At 33.1% G+C, this 22552-nt stretch overlaps 1 protein-coding gene across 1 annotated transcript; it reads left to right on the forward strand.

The window, feature by feature from the left end:
* Window positions 1-15837: 15837 nt before the first annotated feature.
* Window positions 15838-16941, forward strand: LOC131047834 (serine/arginine-rich SC35-like splicing factor SCL28). Its single transcript, XM_057981618.2, has one exon. It carries the CDS (start codon window positions 15838-15840, stop codon window positions 16939-16941), a length of 1104 nt encoding a protein of 367 aa, XP_057837601.2.
* The last annotated feature ends 5611 nt before the right edge of the window (window positions 16942-22552 follow it).

Consider the following 22552-nt stretch of genomic DNA (forward strand, 5'->3'; position numbering starts at 1 on the left):
TGTTATCTAGCCGACATGTATATTGACATTGTAATTATCTTTGTAAGCCAACATAAGACATGATGAATTGTGAAGGGTATATAGGTTAGTTGGTTAAATCATTTTGATATATGACAAGATCATGTATTAGGAAGTAAATAATGAAGGAGAATATGTTATGTTATGAAATTCAAAATATATCAAAGAGATCGTGTATGTGAGGATATTTATGTAAGGGGTATTCTGGTAAAGGGTTTAGGGTTTCAGACCGAAATAGACAAAGCTTAACTAGAACTGTATTCAGGCATAGAAGATGTTATCTTTGCAGTTCAATCATCTCTCTGGATTGTAGTCTGGATTTGTATGTAGTCAGTGAGGCTCCTTTTGTGATTGAGCAGTGTGCTTTAGGCTATAAGCCTTCCTGCAAGTGCAAGCCCCTATATTTTGTAATATCTCTTCATATGGCCAGTGAATTGATATTGTGGGTCACAAATCTCACTATGGTTCTTCCTCTTTGAGGTTTTCCACGTATAATTATGTGTGTTATGGTATCCATTTATGTGATTGGATTATTGGTTGTTTTACTTCTTTCAATTCTATATGTACTGGTATACCAGTTAGTGTATGCATGATTTAATAAGGTTAAAATTGATCATTCTGGTAGAACAATAATTCACCCCCCCCCCTCTCAGTGTTCTTGGATTCCAACATAAAGTGCATCCATGATCATCAAAATCATAAATCAATTGCATTTTCATTTCATCATCAAGGCCTATAGAACATCATCATCAGAAAATAAAGGAAAGGAAAGATCATCATAACATCATCCATCTAATCACTGCATATATAAATCATGAATCATAACCATCATATAGAATCCATGTCTACATATCATTATAAAACAACAAAGTGTCCAAGTATACAATGATATCAAAGAAATAATCAATAAAAAACAATGTCCCATGATACAAATCAATGTCTCATATCAATATGTCAACTAGGACGAAGAGCACCACTCTTTTCAGATGTTGTAGGCCTTGTTGATCCTCCTACTCCCCCCTAGATGAATCAATACATCTAGGTCCTCTTGCAACATGATATCAACAAAATTTAAGTTCTTGATCAAATCAATTGCTTTGATCAATCAATCAGCTATCCTATCTGCTCACTTGAGATTTCTATCAATCTCTTTGACCACATATTAGTGATGCTCATTCATCATGAGGTTACGCATCTAGTCTATCCAATCTTGACTTTACATCATTGACGTTCATAAATCATGAAGTCCATCAAACTCTATCCTATCAGATCATTAAAGCTTTGAGTTTAAAGACCCTCATCTATCAAACATCAAATAAATCAAAGAGCGGACATTTTCATCAAGCAAAGTTGTAGAAATTTCAATCAATTATCATGAGATCAATCGCTCAATCCAATTTTTTCAATAATTTCATGATCAATCTCCCGAGGGGACACACAATCAGAATTTTTATCTCCATTAGGCACATTATCGAGACTTGATTTAATCTTTGAAACAATGTTGTCTCAACATCATTTCAAAGAGGGGCAAAATGTATACACAAAAAAATGGCTATGAGCAATTAAATAAATATTTTATATTTATTTAATAATTATTCTTTTATTAAATAGTTAATTTGAAAAGATTAATTTATTTAATTCATTTCATGTCCTTCTATTAATTAATTTAATTGAAACATTTGATTAATTAATTCGTTATATCCTTTTCTTCTAATCAATTAATTAAATATCTAATATTTAATTATTCTTCTATCCTATAGTCTCCAATATTAAATAATCTCTTAATTATGTAATCCCTTTTCCAACTCACCTTCCATCTCCACTTCATCTTTCCTTTACCAACTCATCCATCATGTGGCTAAATTAATTCAAAAAAAATAAATAAAATAAAATCATTTATTAGCCACTTATCTCCAACTTTCAAAATAAATGAAATAATGTGTACGTACACATATTTCCCAACATTCTTCTATATTCTCTCCAACATCCCTATATCTTAGGAGGACTTGAGTCCACTTGTCCTCTCATTCCTACATCTTCTCCAACTATCCTATATCCTCTCAAGTCTTCCCCTCAGTCAAGGTGAGATGAGTGACACTTGTCTTCTCCTTCCCCCTTTCTCTCAACCTTCAACTTCTTGCTCATAGCCATCCAATTTTCAAGATTCAATCATGACCATTGATCTCTTCCACCTAAGCTCATGCACTCAAAAATCTATAAAAATGGGTCTCCTAAGCCATTTTGAAACTAATAGACTAATAGCTAATCATATAGTCATTCTAGGAGTCTTCATCTTGCATCTGTGAGTTTGAGTTTTAAGCAATTAGCAATTTTAGAATTCTTATCATAGCTTAATATCATGTTAACTTAATATCATTTGCATATGTGTATCATAGTATCAGTTAACTATCATTCCATTCTTCATATGTCATCTTGGAAGCTACTAGTGCTTGTCTGAGAGCAAATTATCTGCAACCAAGAACAGTGGAGTTAGGACACAATGAGACTTAAATCATGAAGGTAATAATGTTTTTATTTTATATTAATTTCATGTAGTTTCATTGGTTGAGTTTGGATTTTCTGTAGTATTTCCTTTGTATTTTGTGAAGCTAATATGTTGCAGGTAGTATTCTGAAGATGAAATTCAAGTCGACACAATATGAAGCCCTCATCATAGGTCTTTGCACTGCTATTCAGTGGAAAATAACATAATTGAATGTTTATAGAGACTCACAGCTCATTATTACTCAAGTCAATGGTTATTACAACACCAAGGATGACAAGTTTATGCCCTACAAACAAATGATTGAAGAATTCAAACAACACTTCAATCATATAACCTTTGAGCAGATTTCTAGAGAACAAAATAAAGCAGTAGATGCTATGACAACTGTAGGATCCCTTCTAGATATGCCAAAATAAAACTCAATTTGAGTTCATGGTGGAACAATTGATGGTGCTTTCTTATGAGATCCCCTCTTCTAAATATGTATGCATGATAGCGAGTCCTGAATCACCATGGTATAATGAAATATATGCATGTTTGCATGACCAATGTATGTCTCCTAACCTTTCTATAAATTAACAAAAAACTCTCATCCATAAGGAATCTGGACATGTTATCATTGTTGATACTTTGTACGGAAAAACCTTTGATGGAACCCTTCTTCGATTTCTGAATTTTGAATAAGCACAACTAGCCTTGAAAGAAGTTCGTGATGGAATTTGTGGTGCTCATTCCAGTGGTCCTGAATTAGCAAATAAACTGTTGAGGACTGGATATTACTGGCCAACCATGGAAAAGGATGCCTATAAACATGTGCAAAAGTGAAGACAATGCCAAATGCATGGAGACCTGATTCATGTGGCTTCTCAAGATCTCCAACCAATCGCATCACCATGGCCATTTTCATAATGGGGATCAGACCTTGTAAGGAAAATCAAACCTACCTCCTCTAATGGACACAAGTTCATTCTGATAGCCACCAAGTATTTTACCAGATGGGTAGAGGCAATCTCTCTCACCTACATCACTGGAAAGCAGATAACTAAACTTATTCTCAATTACATCATCTACCAATATGGATCCCCAATGTGCATAGTTACTAATAATGGATGCCCATTCAAAAATCAAGAGGTGCGCAAACTTTGTGAAAAATTTCATATCCAACATCACTTTGCAACTCTCTATTATCCTCAAAGTAATGGGCAAGAAGAAGCCACCAATAAAACAATCCTCAAAATCTTGAAGAAAGTTGTCAATGAAACAGGACAGGATTGGCATCTTCAGTTAAACCTGGCACTGTGGGCTTACATAACATAAGTGTGCATAGCTATATGCACTACACCATACTCTTTGGTATATAGATCTGAGGCAATTTTTCCTATTGAGGTAGAATTTCCCTCTCTAAGAGTCTCCTTGAAGAACATCATATCAGAGGAAGATTACAGAGTCACAAGATTACAAGAGTTAGAAATGTTGGATGAGAAGCGACAAAGCACACTAAATCACTTGTAGGGTTATCAGAATATACTGAAGAGAATCTATAACAAGATGGTTAGGCCAAGAAATTTTGAGGTAGGGGATCTAGTTCTCAAAGAAAATAAAATAAATTCAACAAAAAAAGAATGACCACGTAAATTTGAACTTAATTGGCTGGGGCCTTTCGTAATAACTAAGATCGTTGGTAATGACGAATATCACTTAACAACAATGGAAGTGGATCTACTCCTTAAACCAATGAAGAGCATGCATCTCAAAAGATATTATGTCTAAAGGTTGGGTAGTTTAGGACTCATTTTCATTACATTGCATATTATGTTCGCATTGCATAGCATACTTTTAAATTGCATTGCATCACATTCACATATAGTTGTATCAATAAAAAGATGATTGTCTTAGTTAATCACCTGTGTGCACTTGAATGGGTAAAGGATTGTCTCATTTCTTAGATATTTGTCCATTACCTTTTTCGAGCCTAAGGCTATTCATCTTCAACATTACCTTGTGGTTAATTTTTGTCTATGGTTGGGTAGAAGTTTCACTATTTAGACTTATCACCTAAGTCTTCAATTACTATATATTATACATTAATCATTTGCTCTAAATCATTGTAGATACCTGGTTGATCATGTGGCTAGTGAAAAATCTAAAATTCTACTTCAACGTCATTGTAATTGTCACACACAAGCCAATGCTAGAATAAAAAGAAAAGAGTTAGGCAAAAATTACCTATCAAAATATCAAGGCAAAAGAAAAGAGCAAAGAAAATTACAAGAAATATCATAAGATACTTGGCTAATGGGAATGTGCGATTAACTCCATCAGAACTATAGATACCTATTGGCAATGGAGCAATACTCGAAAGATTACAGTGATAACCTCGTTGGGGCTATAAAAGTCTGCTGGCAGTGAGGCTCTATCCTGGATGCTTCTGAAGTTAGAATAGCTCACGTAGCTAGTCATGTAGGATTCTAAGGATCTACAATGATCACAATAATCATAATAAACCCAACTCCACACACATGGGCAAGAGAAGACCAAAAGTTTCAAGAATCAATGGGGAAGTTTTTCGCATCTCCATTTACAAATCCTAGTCACTTGGTGGATTAATTTGGGTATTCCAAAGGTTCTGGAAAACAAAATGAACCCTTATCTTTCGAATGTTTTCACTTCAAAAATCATGAGAAATTAAGCTAATTAGGCCAAGGGAAATCACGAAAACACAACTAATTAATGAAATTTAATACAAATCAATGAAAATAATGTGAATAGGGAAATTAAACTAAATAATAAAAAACCCCTTTATAGAAATGTCGCTTTCATTGTACTTCTCTTCTCTGTGTAATGTTGGCTCTTAGTGTTGCTATGAATAATTTGTAAAATGGAACAAAGATTCGAAGTTCGTGATTAATAAAATTGGGGATAATTGAGCTAAATTTATAGATTCTAGAGGATGAGAATGGATGGTTGAGATTCATTCTGGAACAAAATTGGTCACTGGTGGAGATTGCTTGAGACAAAACTGATTGAGTTTTTAACATATTTGATTGATGAGTCAACTGGATTGATTGATCGATGAACTGAGTTGATTGGTTTGTTAACTGAATTGATTGCTTTGTTCCAAAGAGGTTATTGAGAGTTGAAAAAGGTGATTGAGCAGTTAACTAAGTTAATTCAAGAGATGACTTAATAGATTGCTCAGTTGACTGAATTGATTGCCTAGTTAGACTGAAACTGAATGGGACTTAGAATTTCAACATGTGTTGTAGGAATTTGAGATGAAATTCACATTTCATTTTTATTTTAGTTTGAATTTGGATTTTTGAAAAGTGAAATGCACATGTAATTTATTGAAATTTAATGAAATTAGAATTTGGGGATTTGAATTTTGAATTTTGAATTTGAAATTAGTAAAGAATGAATTAGTTAATTAAATAATTAAAGAAATTATTTAATCAATAGAAATGGAATTTAATTAAATAATAAATATTACTTAATTAAAGTATTAAATCATAACTAATTAAATAATAAATATTTAATTAATTACAAAGCAATGGTTAATTGATTAATTGATTAAAAAAAAAGAAATAGAATAATTATTAGTGTTGAAATGCAATCATTAAAATTAATTTTAGAAGAATTTAATTAGTTTAATTAAATAATTAAAGAATTATTTAATTAATAAGATGAATAATTAGTGCATGATCAATGGGACATTTTTAGGTATCTACAGTTAACTTAATTGGGGGCTCTTTGTCATTAGAGGTGATGCTTTTTCAATTACAATCATCTTGGGGTAGAAACATAATTCATTTTTTCTTCTTATCTTATTTCTTCTCTCTATCTAAGGTTTCACTATTCCCTTTAGGGGTTGCATTTTTCATACTTTGATGTCATTTCTTGCATGGATTGATATGTGTTTTAAGATTAATCTCTCCCTAGGGGAATTTTTGATCCTTCATCTAATTCTTTCCTTCTCTCTTCGAAGATTACCTCTTCTTTAGAGTTGCATTTTACATATCTTAATGTCTTTCTTGCATTGAATGTTCCTTCATGTGAGTAGATTGTGAATTGCTTATGTCTACTCTCTCTTTGGAGGTTGTGTAGTTCTTCTCATTGTCCCTACACTTATGGGGCATTGATATTTCCTATCCTTTCTAAGGATCCACTTTTCCTTTGTTGAATGATGTTTTCTTATGATTTGATGTCATTCCTTATATGAAGTTGTTGTTTTCTCAAGGATTATTTCTTATACAAAAGGTGTGTATCCTTAACTACAACCTATTTTACACTTGGAAATGTATATCTATTATAAACAAACCCTCCACTTTGGGTCAAAAATGTGGCATCATTCATCAAGGATTCCCTTTCACCTAGAAATAGGAGAAAGGTGTGCATTCTTGTTGCCCTTCCCTTCTTTTGGTAGAAGATATTATGTTTGTTCAAGAGACTCCTCTTGGAGGTAGATGTCTTTTGAACAAATATCTCTTCTCATCCAAGGTTTCCCTTTATACTTGTTGCAAGATATCTCTTTTTCAACTATCTTATCTTTGTTTGTAAGAGTATTGCCTCTTTAGCTTGGATTTATGAACATTGTTGCCTAAAAGGATATCTCCTTGGTGTTGAAGGGGGGTATCCTTGTTTCTAGCCTCCTTAAGACATCAACATCTATGGGCTATGTTAACATTTTAAGGGGGGGCATACATATCGCCCTCTTTGTACTATATTGTACTATATTTTAAAATGGCATGTCTTAAACAGGTTGTTCATTTGAAAACCAAAGAAAACAAACTCTTACACAAGATGCTTCATGCCCGAAACCAGATGCATCATTCTCAAAACTAGAGCAAAGAAACTCTTACATGAGATGTTCCTAATACCAAATACACACATTTGTATTTTCATTTCATGTCTTACACAGGTTATTGCATGCATGAAACCAAAGAAAACAAACTCTTATACGGTGCGCTTAACACCTGAAATTAGACATCACTTGCACATATACACAAGGATAAGTGGAACTAGCAAAACATAGCTAGAGTATTCCTACTCTCCTCCCCAGCATGGATCACCTAGAAAAACACATCTAGAATGTGTATCCATGCTTTCTCTCTTTCTTCTCATGAGCTCATAGCTTTTCTAGCTGTACTTCATGGATGATGCATGCTCTTGCTCTTTTTATGTGATCACTTGTGTTCTTGAAATGGCATTTTCAAGAGTGATATTAGTGGTTGAGAGATTTTAATATTAAGGTCTCTTTAGCTAGTTGACTTGAGTTCTTGTTTTTATTTTTTAGCTTTTGTGTTGTGTGTCTTTTTCCTTTTGTCTTTTTTGGTCTTTGTTTGCCTCTTTATTTTTGTCTTGTTTTGTGTGCCCTTGCATGTGATTGACTGAGTTAAGATCTCAACATTGGGGGCCTAATTTCTTGAAATTAGTGATATCTTATACTCCTTGTGATTCTCCTAATTGCTTCTCTCCTTCATCTTTCATCTACATTAACATGAGTATTTTCATTGGAAAACCCCTATTCCCAACAATTTTCCCCTTTTCTATGTGCGTAGGAATAGGTACAGAGCTACATTTCAGAGGATCGACAAGGTTTACAAAGATGAGCAAGTTCCCCTTTGGACTACAAAAAGTTTGAAGGACCAAGGTGACCACCACCACAATCCCCATAATTTAGGCCAAATTTTGGGGAGAAAATTCAAATCATATTACTTTTCTCAATAAATTTTGGGGAGAAAATTCAAATCATATTACTTTTCTCAAAGCCAGGTTTGTGGCTCCATACAATGACTGTGGTTGAGCACTATTTATGCCATATCTCTTCAATATTCACCCATTTACCCTAATTTTAGCAGTTTCACAATTTAATTTAGAAAGAGGGAATAAAACCCTAACAAAGAGGGATCTAACTAGTATTTTAGAGATTCTTCCCAGACGGATTAGGCCTAGATGTATTAGATCCATCTCTCTTTAAATGTAATTGGTTATTTTAAAAGAAAAAAAAGTGGTTTTACTACATGTAATGATAAAACCCTAATTTTCACCATATTACAGTTTCGGGTCCCTTCAAAACTTTTTGTAAGGGGTTTTGGGTTCCCTCAAAACCTGTTTGAATCTTGATCAAAAACAATCCAACTAACCATACCTCAAAAACTAAGGTATAACCATCATAATTGTTATATTCAATGCCATCAACATATCCAACTCTATTCATAACCACAAGTCAATACATATACACTCTTGAATAAATAATTCATTTAAGGTAACAACACATAAGAATGCAATAAATAAAATTTATACCCTCAACATTGTGGTATAATGAGAATATCCAACAAAGGACACATATGTAGCATGGAACTCCCACTATGTCGGTAATCTCAAATATAAAATTGATCAAGATATCCAAGGATCCACTAATAGAACTTGTATAGAAGGTGTAGCAATGTCACCAATATTATGCTAAGAACATTTTTAATTATATGCAAAACCAACAAAAAAATAAGTGCACCACGATTCCTTTACAACTAATCTGCACAGTTCACCTAAGATCTCCACACTCAACAAATAAAATAAATTAAAGAGCCTCCATTTTGTTACTAAAAAATAATAGATTAATATAGAAATACATGACCACATATTGACCTCAATACCTCTACACAAACCTCTACTCCAATATCATGTGAACATGAACATCTAAGAAGAAACATAAGACAATAAAATAGGAGTTTAAAATCACTCATCATGTTGGATGACATCCAAAGGGTAGCCACAAAAGATAACAACAAGCCTTAGTCTTCTAATTGACCATGAGAGCCAACATAAAACTATGGTGAATACAACAAGAAGCAAGAATGCTTCCTCATAGTAAATAGATCTTTGGTTACAGGAACAGAGTTGTCATATGTTCTATTTTCATACTTTTGGCACGTTAATCATGTACAGATTGTAAACTCCAGGATAACCTACAAAATTAAAGATGCCTTCCACAAGAGAGTATGCAATATAATGAGCTTTCTTGAATATTGAGATATGATATAAGGGATATGCTATAAATGTACAATGGCCTCGATTATATAGGCAATTTATGATGTAGTATGATCATCTACCTTGATCCAAATTTTAAATGTGTAGGTAGTTAAAAGTAAATGAGATGAATGTGACCACATTGCAACTAACTTATATAAATGACACCTCGGATGTAAATTAACTTTAACATTTGAATAAGTCCCCACTACGAAATTAGAAGGTTCAAGACAGTATTCAGTCCAACACCCCCCTTAAGTGCAATTGAGGGTGAATTAATTATTATAAAAATTATGCAAGATGCAAGTATGGGTACTAGTTACTAGGTCATGTTAGATACCCATGTAAAAATGATCTAGATCATAAACAAAGAAAATGAAAAAACCATTTGGAAAAAACCCCTCTCTAAAAGAGGGAATTAAAATGAAGATTATAGACAAGTGATAAAATAAGTGACGTATAGAGGTTTCATCAATACCTCTAAGAACTACATCCATCATGAAGATACAATTCCTATCCCTCCATAAGAGGAAAAGAGGGTGATTATGTAGCCAGGCTAAAATGAATAATCTCCTACAAAGATGGTAAGTGTCAGAGGAAAAAACTTAATCCAATGTCTGCAAACAACTTGTCTCCCTTAGAAATAAGAAAAACCAAGTACAAATACAAAAATGATTCCCATTTAGGATAGGAATTAAAGTGAAGAAGGATGAAGAAGAATGATGGTGTCTCTAATAACTTATCAGGTGTCTCTTTGTCCAATCAAGATGAAGATGCCACAATCCAATCAAGTACATTACAAATTAAAGAAGAAGGTAACAAACTAGGATTCTACAAAAATTGATGTAGAACAAGATCCAAAGATAGTGATGATTTGACAACAGGAGTGTACTAACTTTCATCAAAGAGGAGAGTTAACCCCTCAAATGTGTTATCCAAATCTGAAAGACAATGAATGTCTTGATGAGCAATAACGATGTAAGTTTCAATCAATGACTGCACAAGGAATCAAATAAGATGAAGATAAATCACCTATCCTTGAAGAAGAATCAAGAATCTCTAAATAAACCTCATCCTCATCTTTTGAAGTTTCAACATACTATAAAGAATCAAACTCTTGAATAATATCATGGCCATAGAGTATCCTTTCTAAAAAAGTGAAGAGACAAGAGACAATTTCAAACAAAGATCATCTAGGAATGGTTGACTATCATGTTCTCTCTATATCTCTAAAAAATTGTCCAAAGACCATAATGACACTCAAAATCAACAATAGACTTCAGCATGTCATCATCATAATACATTGCTATAACTTTGACATGATCCATTTTACAATTCCAAGAAAAATTTCTACTAGGTGTACCAAGAAGGGAGTAAGACCATAAAATTTTGGCAAAAAATGAAGCCTATGAATATTTTTTTATGTTATCTCTCCAAAAAAATTTCCCTTGTTAGGATGATGAGAGAAGGATGAAATGAAAAATTAATCACAAATTGTGATGTTTCTTCAAAATTACAAGGATAGCACATGGTATAGTAAATTGTGTCCCCTTATAATTTCACACTCCATTTGGGGCCCTACTTTAGTATGTATTTTTCCTAGATCATTTTAAGCCTATTTGGGGCTCTATCCTACCCTATAATTTAATTATTAATCTTATAATTTAACTATCATCAAATATTTAAATTAAGACTTAATTTAACATCACAAACCCTAATACTCCTGACTCCCTTTTGGAGACCCTATTTTGATGGAACTAGGGAACCCTCCAACTGTGTCCTGCCAAAAATCTTTGAAAGTGTGGCCATTAATAGTTACAACCTTCATAATTTGAATTCTCGTCTTGATTTTTGTAGTTGAAAATTTTAAGTTGACCTAAGCTCAAAAATACCTTATCAATCGTATATAAAGAACATCTTTTATCATTCATAAAGTTAAGAAGTGATAATCTAGCAACAATTACTACCCAATTCAATCAAAAGCATTCAAGAAGCAAAAAACTATAGCACTCTACATTCAAGTATGATTCCATGTTTATGATTTATGTTTATCATGTTATTACATTAACACTTGCAGGACTTGTCTAAAGACAATTGCATCATCACCTTTAATTGAAAATCCATTAGAGGGTTTCATACCTAAGGTATAATCATTTCATTTCAGCATTTCAATTACTATCCTTTTGAGGATAATGTAATGTGATGAAATAGGGACTCACTAGTTTAGCTATTTTAAACAAGGAACTGACTTATTTCATGCAACTTTTACACTAAAGGGAGATGAAATCGATAGGTTCACTCCCTAAGGATGAATATTGATTGATTTTAGGTGGCTCCCTTTGTGAGGGTTGAATTGGATACTAAAAAGATGTAAATTGAATGTTAGCTCTAGAGCTAAAGATAAAAAATTAACATAAATAGATAGTTACAGACTTCATATGAAGTTATAAACACAAATTGAGATGAGGAAGATGAATGGAACCTGTGACTAAAATTTGAGAATGAAGAAGTAGGACAATGATGCTTCAGATGACCCTATCTTTTGAATGTTAGATGAAAATGAAATTAATTATTTTAGAACAGAAATGTTGCTCAAGATCTTCCCATAAATTTGTTAGACAGAAGTATGTCGGGCAACCTTTTCCTCCATTTTCTGTTCTCACAAAAGTTGGATCTGATTGTCTCATTCTAGATTTATAGCTCTTGAACCTATAACCTGCACTTGCAGAAGAGAAATATGTTGGGAATAGAGGTTTGCCTAGGTCAAACCCTAAGTTTGGAATTAATCCTTGAAATGAATTGAAATATTGAAGTCAATGTTAAATGATATGTCTCAGATCAATTGTAAATGATTGAAGGTTGATGGTGCAATGCTCTTTGAATGAGATCACAAGTTTTGATGCAATAACATGACATGACATGAAAAGACATGATTGACCTAACCATAAACACAATATTCTAATCCTTTTTCTTTAGGCAAGTATAAGAAATAAGGATGCCCAAATACTTAAAGGGAAAATAGAAGCAATGCGGAAGTGATAAACATTAGCAATCTAATCTTGAAATCTACAAGGCTCGGTATGGAAGAAGAAAACCTAAGATGCTTTATCAAATGAGACTCTAATGAAATCAAATATTTACTATTTTAAAAACTAGAGATAAACATTAGAAAGACATTTTTATTTGTATTTTTATAGATTTCAACATATTTCAAAGAAAGATGAAAAATATCTCTCAATGGCCTGCACAATGACTCGCATGCCTCCATAATGACTTTCAAATTTTTCTAGCAGTGATAACTCAACTCCTTTGCCTACCCCTCCTCTTAACATTTGGGAGTTCCTTCTACAGATGTTGGTGTCATCTCTTGGATCGTGGATGTGACCTCTCATGCCCCCTGGTTGTTGATGGGTCAAGGGTTGTTGCTAGTGACAGTGGTCCTACAAGGGGTATTGTGAGTGTTGGGGTTCCCCCTCTTGAACCCTTTTCTACAAGTAGTTGTCGGATCTTTTCTTATGTTGCCAAATCTATTGTTGCTCATCCTCCCAAGGGGAAATCTCATCCTTTCCCTTGTGCCAAGACCTCCCCTATTGTGGTTTATGGACAAGATGTGGTTGAAAATGTTGCTTTCTATCAACGTTGTGGGTGGTGTGCAAATTTGTTGAGCTCTGGCCTTCCCTCCTGGATCTACATAGTTGGATGTGTGATTCTTGGAAGCCTTTGTTTTTTGGTAGCATTGAGCATTTCCCTTGTGCCAAGTATTTTTTATTGCTTCCTTTGCTTCTTTTGATGCTTGTGACTTGGTGTTGAGCAAGTTGTGGATTTGGAGAGTTAACTCTCTCTTGACCAAACCCTAAACATCTTCTTTAAATCCTCTTACTAAACCACTCAATGTGCATCCGGTGTGAGTTGGTCTTCCCAATGTTCCTCTTCATTTTTGGGAGAATTCTTGTTATGAGGCCATTAGCAACTCTATTGGTCGCTTCTTAAAGGTTGATGATATCACTTCCTTCATGGGTCATTCTACTTTTACTCACATTTTAATTGACATTGACATCTCTATGCCTCTTCTTGGAGATGTGGTTCTTATGGTTGGAAATAGGCAATGGACTCAATCGTTGGATTATGAGGGTCACCCCTTTCATTGTTGTAGATGCTTCTCAATTGGTCACTTAGCTACGGATTGTTCTCTCTCGCGTCATAAAAGTGTTGCTACTTGGTGGAAGAATTATAATGGTCATCATTTGATTGTTGAGGCTTTAGATTTTGATGACTTCAAATGTTGATGATGAATCCTCCCAAGATGAGGTTGTTGTTGTTTTGACCTCCTATGTCCCCTTGGATCCTAATCGTCCTCTTGTTACTGGTGTGGCCTCCTCTGGCCCAGTGGTTCTTACTCCAATTGATCTTGTTCTACAACAAACTTCTATTAGTGCTGACAGAACCTATAAAGGGATTTCAAACTCCTCAAGCCCGATGGTTCTTACTCTTGTTGCTCCTATTCTGCAGCAAAGTTTTACTGATGCTGACAAACCCTCTAATCCAAGGTTTCACCCCTTGATCCCACTTGTAATGTAGTTCCTAATAGCAATATTTCTTGGACTATTGTTTGTCGTAGTTATATAGGGAATTCTCCTCCCCCCCCCCCCCATTACTCTTCATCGAGTTGTGGGCGAAATTTCTTCCCACTCTTGAGTTGGGTTCCTAGTTGCTCTGCTAGTGTGTTGTTGAAGGTTTGTTTGGCCTTTGTTTTGCACAGAGGTCTTGTGACCTTTTGTTATTGTGTTGTTCAACCTAAGTTTGTATTGGGCCAACACCCTTGTTTTGCTAATTATTTTTTAGCAACCTACAAGCAGTTTGTATAAAGGATTAGCACCCTTGTTTTATTTCTTTTAATATTAAAAACATATTTCAAAGAAATAAAATTAATTGAAAATAATGACCAAGATTGGAAGTATGGTAGAGAATTAACTCTTTGTGCTTTACCATTATTTGTCCATATGTTAAACGTATTGTATTATTTCCTTATTTTTGCATCCCAATATTTTCAATATTAAAACATTTAATCTGACCTCTCATATGAAAAGGGAACCTAAAAATAAACAATAAATTTCTCACAAAAAAAATAAATTTGATAGAACCAGGTTGAATCCAGTACATAATGGATTTTTGAAACTCTAGTAAACGATTCAACTTTTATGAATATTACATTAAATTATAGGAAAGGATTCAATGATTATGTTTCAATAGTTGTGATAGTATTTAATGATTTCATGTTTAATATTTTTAATGTTAGTAATATACTCACAATTGAATGAAATATATTGTTTAGATCTAAAAAGCAACAAACCATGTGATGCCACAAAATGCACAAACAAAACACAACTTATATCATAGTTATCATAACTTATTGTACAACTATCTATCCATCCTTTTGGGGGGATCTTTCAAGTACCTCAACAAAAAGCATATTGAAATGGCATCATATTTGATGATGTGGACTTGAATCTGAATTATAAACAAAGGCCTTGCCAAATAAATTACTAATAAAAATGAAAATTTATTTAAATTTTCACGTATGACTTTTAGAATAAGAAATTAAGATGCTCAACTACTATAGATCCTATCATCTATTCAATGCCATTACAAATATCTATAACAAATTTGCTATCCCCACCTTAATCAATGAATTGAAGTGTAACTTCCACACAAATATCTTAAAAGTGAAAAACTCCACATATCACAACTAAAAGGCTCTTATGGTAGAAGTAATATTATCTGCTTTTAGATTTGAGTGACTGCTATAATTGCGATTTCTTCCTTTCGAGTGACTGCTATAATTGCAATTTCTTCCTTATTGGTTTAGAATCTTAATCAGTATAAAAGTGTTTGGTACATTGTGATATGTTATGTTCAAGTTGACATATAAACCACAATAAATTTAGTTCTTAAACTCTTCCATCCAAAACCATAAATCAACTAGTATGACTTACATCTAAAATCATAGGCTAAAAAGTAATTGAACATCAACTTAATCAATTACCATGATGTTTGTGTTGTTAACAGTTAATTAGAGAATGTTTCATAAAGTATATGTTATTTTGACGATTCGTTCTAGTGTTATATTTAACATTGTTCATACAATCTTATATATACAGAGAGATGTGATTTGTGTCATACGTCATACCCATTGGGACCTTTAAATACAAGAAATCTAAAGCACTCTAAGAATGGTCTCGGCTCCGTAACTTTGGAATAAGGTTCTTTATTATTAGAATACAAATACAATGCCTAGGAACAGTCCCATATATAGCCCTCCAAGGAGGTGTTATGGCGGAAGAGAAAGAGGAGGCTATAACGATGGTTACTCTCGTAGTACAAGGGAAACTGGCACAAGTCTTTTAATTCGAAATCTACCTCTTGATTGCAGGCCAGATGAGCTCAGAATACCTTTTGAGCGCTTTGGGCCAATAAGGGACATATATTTGCCTCGAGACTATTACAGTGGGGAGCCACGTGGTTTTGGGTTTGTAGAGTTCAGGAGTTCTTATGATGCTGCTGAAGCACAATACTATATGGATGGACAACTTTTGGGTGGACGTGTGTTGATAACTGTGTTTGCTAAAGACAACAGGAAGAGGCCTGAAGAAATGAGAATGAGGTCTTCTAGGAGGTCTCCATTTGGTTCAAAGCAATGTAGATCAAGGTCAAGGTCGTCAAGGTCACGTTCAAGGTTGAGACACACATACCGTTCAAAGTTTTCATTTGGTTCAGAGCAATGTAGATCAAGGTCAAGGTCGTCAAGGTCACATTCAAGGTTGAGGCACATATACCGTTCAAGGTCTCCATTGCGGCATAGAAGATCTACATTTGGTTCGAAGCAATCTAGATTGAGGTCAAGGTCGTTAAGGTCACGGTCACGTTCAAGACATAGATACGATTCAAGGTCATCATTCCTAGAACATAATCGAGGACATGAAAGGTTCCTTTCACCAAGGAAAAGATATGGGGGATCTTATAATAAAGGTAGGAGTGTAGACCAAGATGCTTCCTCTATTAGGAGCTCTTATTCTCCTTCCCATTATAAGCGTTCTCCATCTTTGCAACACTCTAGGAAATGCAATGTTTCAAAGTCTCATTATGTTTCTAGATCACCTTCTCGATCCCACTCAAGGCCTTCTATTCATTCATTGTCACAAGAGCCTAGGGAAAGGAATACAGAATGTGATAAAGAGGATGAAAAAGGTAGACAATGCAATGTTTTAAAGTCAAGCTCTGTTTCTAGATCACCTTCTAAATCCCACTCGAGGTCTTCTATGCATCCATTGTCACAAGAGCCTACAGAAATTAATAGAGCATGTAATGAAGGAGAAGAAAATCAAAATAATTGAATCCTGATAGAGCATTTCACAAGAGCTTATGAAAGAAATAGAACATGTGATGGAGGAGAAGAAAAAACTAGACAATGTAATGTTTTCTATTTATATGTATTCATTCAGAAAAAAATAATAATCTTAAAAACTTCTCTCAAAGTATATTTAAATAAATATAACAAAGAAAACAAAGTGCAAATCATTGGAAATAAATATTCAATGATATTAGATGCAAGTGATTATGTGAAGTTTATGTTTAGCATCCATTTGGTTATGTAATTATTTGAATGTTCATGTTGCAAAGTTGATGCTGAAATTTATTGAAAGCATGTATCTAATTATTGGAATTAATGTGATTATATAATTTGATCTTATGTCTTTTTTTATTATAACAAGAGCAACCCATTCTAATGGTCTTCTTGAAAGCTGTTTGTATAAAAGTAAAAAATTATGTTATATATTCAAAACTAATGTTGAGTCATAATTGTGTGTGCCATAATAATTTGACAATCTTTTACTATTGAACTCTAAATGGATAATTGCTAAGGAGGGGGTAAAAATCAATCTTTGGTAAATCCTAATATTTTGGATTCTTGAGCACTGAATATGAGAGCCTTGTTCATCTTCAACCATCCATTAACATATCAACTTGAGAGTAATATATCTAAAACATCATACAAAGAAATCAAGGCAGTGTATGGCTCTATTTCGAAGACTATCATAGTAACTCTGAAATTTTAATCTCTCTATAATTAATTTTTAAAAAAATGAACATATAAATATAAAACAAAACATTGTAATAAGAATTTGTGTTTTAATAATAAATTATGTTATATTTATAGATTATATATCATGACCTCATTTTATAATCATAAGTCTAATTTTAACATATTGTTTGCAAAAACTAAATGTTCTTAAAATAAAATAACAATAGTATTATTTTTTTTTAAATAATAATGCTCTCTGTAACTATTGTACAAGCAACATATATGAATCAATTAAATTACTGAATTTGAGTGCCTAAGTGCGCATGTATGTGAATAGACTCTAGTGGCCAATGTTCTTGTCTTGAAGGGAACAAATGAGCAAAAGATGATTATGCCAAATTCCTTTGTCTCCCTTGATTCTTGGGTGTAGGCTATGCCCATTCCTATTCCGTAATAAATAAAATTATAAGCTTTCTTGCTTCCTTACTTTCGAAATTGACATGATGGCAAAAATTAAAATACTCGGTTAAAACTTAGCTTACAACGAAACAATATTGCATTTATATAAAATAGAGATTAAGATTTCATGTATCAATTAATTATCTATTTGATGCATCAATTAACAATAGTGGGTTACAGTTTTTTGTCAACTTTAGAAAAAAATTCACATTCAGATACCTATTATTGCTAAACCGTAGGAAATTTGTAGATGATGTGAACTAGTGATTTGTGGTATTTTTTGTGTAAATATATTTTTTTGAAATTTTTTGGAATCAATTTGTTTTCATTTTCCTATCTCCCTTGAAAACTAGTTTTTTATAAAAAACAACATTTTTAAAGAGTGATATTCATTTGGTATGGCATAACTTTTTTTCTAAAATAAATATGAATTTGATTCTTTCGAATTTAGTTTTGTAACATCCATATCTAATGTTTTCAATTGTTTTCATAACATTATCTTCAATATTTCATATTTTATGAAGTTTTGAAGTCGAGTTAACTGTCATTTTGACATATGTTCATTCGGTCGCTCGTAACTTGTTGTGTATGTATCCAAATTATTATTATTATTTTGGAAAGAGGACTTTAATACCTATTGCATAGATATTTTTCTGAATTTATTTTCAGTTGTTTACTATTTTTCCATGTTGAACTTAGAAGTTTATGTTTGGTGTGAAACCTATGTTTAACTCAGAAGTTCATGTTTGGTGTGAAACCTATGTTTAGTTAATCTAAAAATAATCATATTAAACTCAATATATATTAAAATAATAATCATTGGAAAGATCACTTCAATTACTACTATCATGCATTTGGGTTTGTCAAAATTCATCCATTTGAGCCCCTAATTTGAGCTTCGAAGGCCAAACATTTGCAGAAACCAAGAGAGTTTGGGGGGAGATCTCTAACATGGAGGTTCGATAGAACATATGTTCTATCGAAAGGGGTTCGATCGAACACCCTTTCTATCAAACCCCCTTGATACAAATTTTGTATTGAACGGTTTTTTGGATTCGATTGAAAGGGGGTTTCAATTGAGCGTGTTTTATGCATTCGATCGAAAGGGGGTTTTGATAAAACATGGCTAAAATTGAGTTTTGGACAAAAGAGTCAATTTCTTCATCCTAAAAAGTGTAACCCACTATTGTGGGTTCACCCTAAATGGACCAAAAATTTGTGATTATGGAAACTATATATTTATAATGTTAAAATTTGTATATAAATATTAATTTTTATTTAATTTTGTGTTATATTTTGAAGAAATATAGTGATATATCAATAAATGTTATGATATTGTGTAAAGTTGAACTCATTCTCTGTGCATTTAATTTACCTCGTCCTTCTATACACAGTTTTATACATTTGCTCTATTTTTGCATTTATTGATATTCGCCTATGCTCCTAACTCCATATAGCATCAACCACCTTGATCTAACTATTTTCAAGTTGTAGATCAAACTCATAGTCATGGATATGATCCCAGGTGAGGGAACAATCAAATCAAGGTGGCTTGCAACTATATTGAAGAAACTCATCTCAAGATGAAGTATGGCCTCAGAATACAAACCAAATATTTCTTTTGAATGAACCCTAGCTAAAGAAAGGCAAACATCTTCTATTTTGCACAAGGAACCTCAACAACTATCTAAGGATGAGAAGTCAAGAACTGAATCTTTTTCCTCCGTGTTTTTTTCTTCCTTTGAATAAGCATACAACTCCAAGGAGCATGTCCTTTTTTATGGCATTTAGGGCACATCACCAAAGAGTCTTCATAAACAAACTATTGCACCTATTCACCCAAATCAGAAGATAAAGTGATTGAAAAACGAAGCACTTTACCAACACAAATACTAGCAAATAATAAGTGCTTGCTTGTTTAAGCTATTCAATCAAGAGCAACAAATTGCCTAAGTGGTTTACCTATGCCTAATAATACCTCCTCCTAGAATATTTCAAAGGTAACATAAGAAGCTTGACCCAAACAAGAACTTGCTTAAATAATTCCTTATTAAAGAATAAAGCCCAAATACCATTTTTCAAGAACAAGAAGCCCTATCGAGGAACTATGGCCCATCTATGAGCATTTAAGCACAATCTCCGTAATTTGAAAAAGAGATCAAGAAGAATCACATAAACAAACCAAAGGTTTCAATCTAGCCATGAAGCCTTCATTTTCCTCTAGCCCCAGTTTTAAAAAGCAAATTTATTAATTCTAGCTCCTAAAATATTTCTAATAAGGGAATTCTTCAACATAGAAGAAGACATTTCAATAACAAACCAACAAAATTAATCACACCACATTTTTAAACCTTGCTTGGATCCAAAAGAAGAGTAAAACTAGCCAATATTGATCTAGACATGGTATGTTGCTAAACTAGTTTCATATTAAGTCATATTCTAATTTACTTAACCTGACTTAAGTCATTTATTTTTTTTTGTCTAATATCATGGGATTGAAATAGTTGTCAAAATCTTAGATGTCCTAAAATTTCATCATTATCTTTATAACAAGAGTTTCTTCATTGTATATGATGTCAATTTCTTTTGTTACATCTAATGCATTATTTGGCATCATAACATTTCCATCACTTATCTCTTTTGTATAAGGTGGTTTTGGTTGAGAGTGATCTTTGGACTACTATGAGGTCAATCAACAACTCTTACATAGTATGAAACCTCTAAATGTGAAATACTCCTACAGTGTTTAGAAAGTTTTGGCCAAGAGCTTTCACGCAATGCATCGCGGTGTTAAATGAACTTCACGATTAAGCTCAAAAGGTTCACATCAAACATAACAGGATTTAGCATTGAAAAAATCATGCTTTTTGTTTCAAGAAAAACTTGTGTAATTGTACAGATTTGTACTATCATATGATCCATAGACCATTGTTCCAAAAAGTCAAAATCTCGTAAGAATAGTCCCTCTTCCTGCTTGCATCGTCATCACAAGGTACAAGGATTTTTCTTTTTCATTCTAAAATTATTTCATTCGTACTATGACATTAGCAACAAACCAGTAGTCAAATTTGAACAATATCTAGACCCTAGTGATTTCAATGACTAGGGCCTAATTGTAATCGTGTTTTGTATGTGTCTATTCAAAGTCCTTGGTCCCATGGGGAGGGGAGCTCATAGCCATGCCTAGCACAAGGGAGCTAGACCCTACAATCATGCCACCTTGAATCACACCACAAATCACCACTGCGACCTGAATCACCATCGCACCATCAACACAATCATCAACCCCCACAATCTAAGTGTCATGATAAACACCTCGCTTGATATGTGTTTTCTTTTCCACAAGTCATGAAGGAGCATTTTTTTCCTGAGACATTATGATATCGATTTTTCACAAACTAATGGGTGTTAGAAATATAATTTTTTGCATTAGGCATCCATACATCTAGTTTTTCCTAATTTTACTTCGAGCACCTATTATTTTACTTTGAAGCCATTTTTTTCTAACTTTATTTTAAAACATTTTGTAAAATACGGGGTAATTTTCTATACGACGATAATTCCAATTTCACATGTTTTGATCTCTAACCTCTACATGGGGATTCTCAGTGTAAACTTATGAATTTTTCAATTCATTCTTCATGATCACCTTGAACAAGAGCAACTATAAGTATTGGCAAGATGGCATTATAAAACAATTCGTGTGGCTTCATCACTAGCCCCATTTATATGCAATCGACCTTGAACAGGGTACACCTAATCAAATGCAAGGCATGTCCTTTCACTAGATGCAAAAAAGAAACCTATACAATTTATGTGCCCAATATGTATGTAGTAAATTAAATAACCAACTTTTCAAGTATATGAAATAGCTCAAGGCTAATCTCTTGATTTAATTTTGACAAATGTAATTAAGATACCTATGCTAGTTTAATTGTAGATTCAATGAAAATTTATAAAAATGTATTATTTGATTGTGCATCTAAAATGTAGAAAATTATTTTTTGGGGGTGAAGTTTTCATCTCCCATCAATAAAATATCATGTAAAATCTAAGATACCTCTGAATTAAAACACACATCCATTCATCACTTCAATAAACTCTGCATTAACAGTATCCTGCATTACGTTTGAATTATTTTTCTTCCGGTGCTCTCTACCATTCTGATGATGGATCACAGAGTGTGATCCGAAACGTTGATGCAAAAAAATTCACACAATCAAATCCAGAAGCATTATACAGATAGATTAATGAATTGTGGAAATCTAATGACATTGAGTACCCTTGCTATCAACAAAGGTGCAAATCTTTGAAAAGGGAGATTGGCATTGCCCCTTCTATCATCATTTAGAGACAAATTGTTGCTATCAAAATAAAAATCAATGGGTGAACAGGAAGTGCTTCTCAATGCACTGATTATATGGTTGAACATCAAGCAAGTCTAACAGGCCAAAACAAAAAAA

This window comes from Cryptomeria japonica, chromosome 4 (genome assembly GCF_030272615.1).
Source record: "Cryptomeria japonica chromosome 4, Sugi_1.0, whole genome shotgun sequence".
Classification (NCBI taxonomy): Eukaryota; Viridiplantae; Streptophyta; class Pinopsida; order Cupressales; family Cupressaceae; genus Cryptomeria; species Cryptomeria japonica.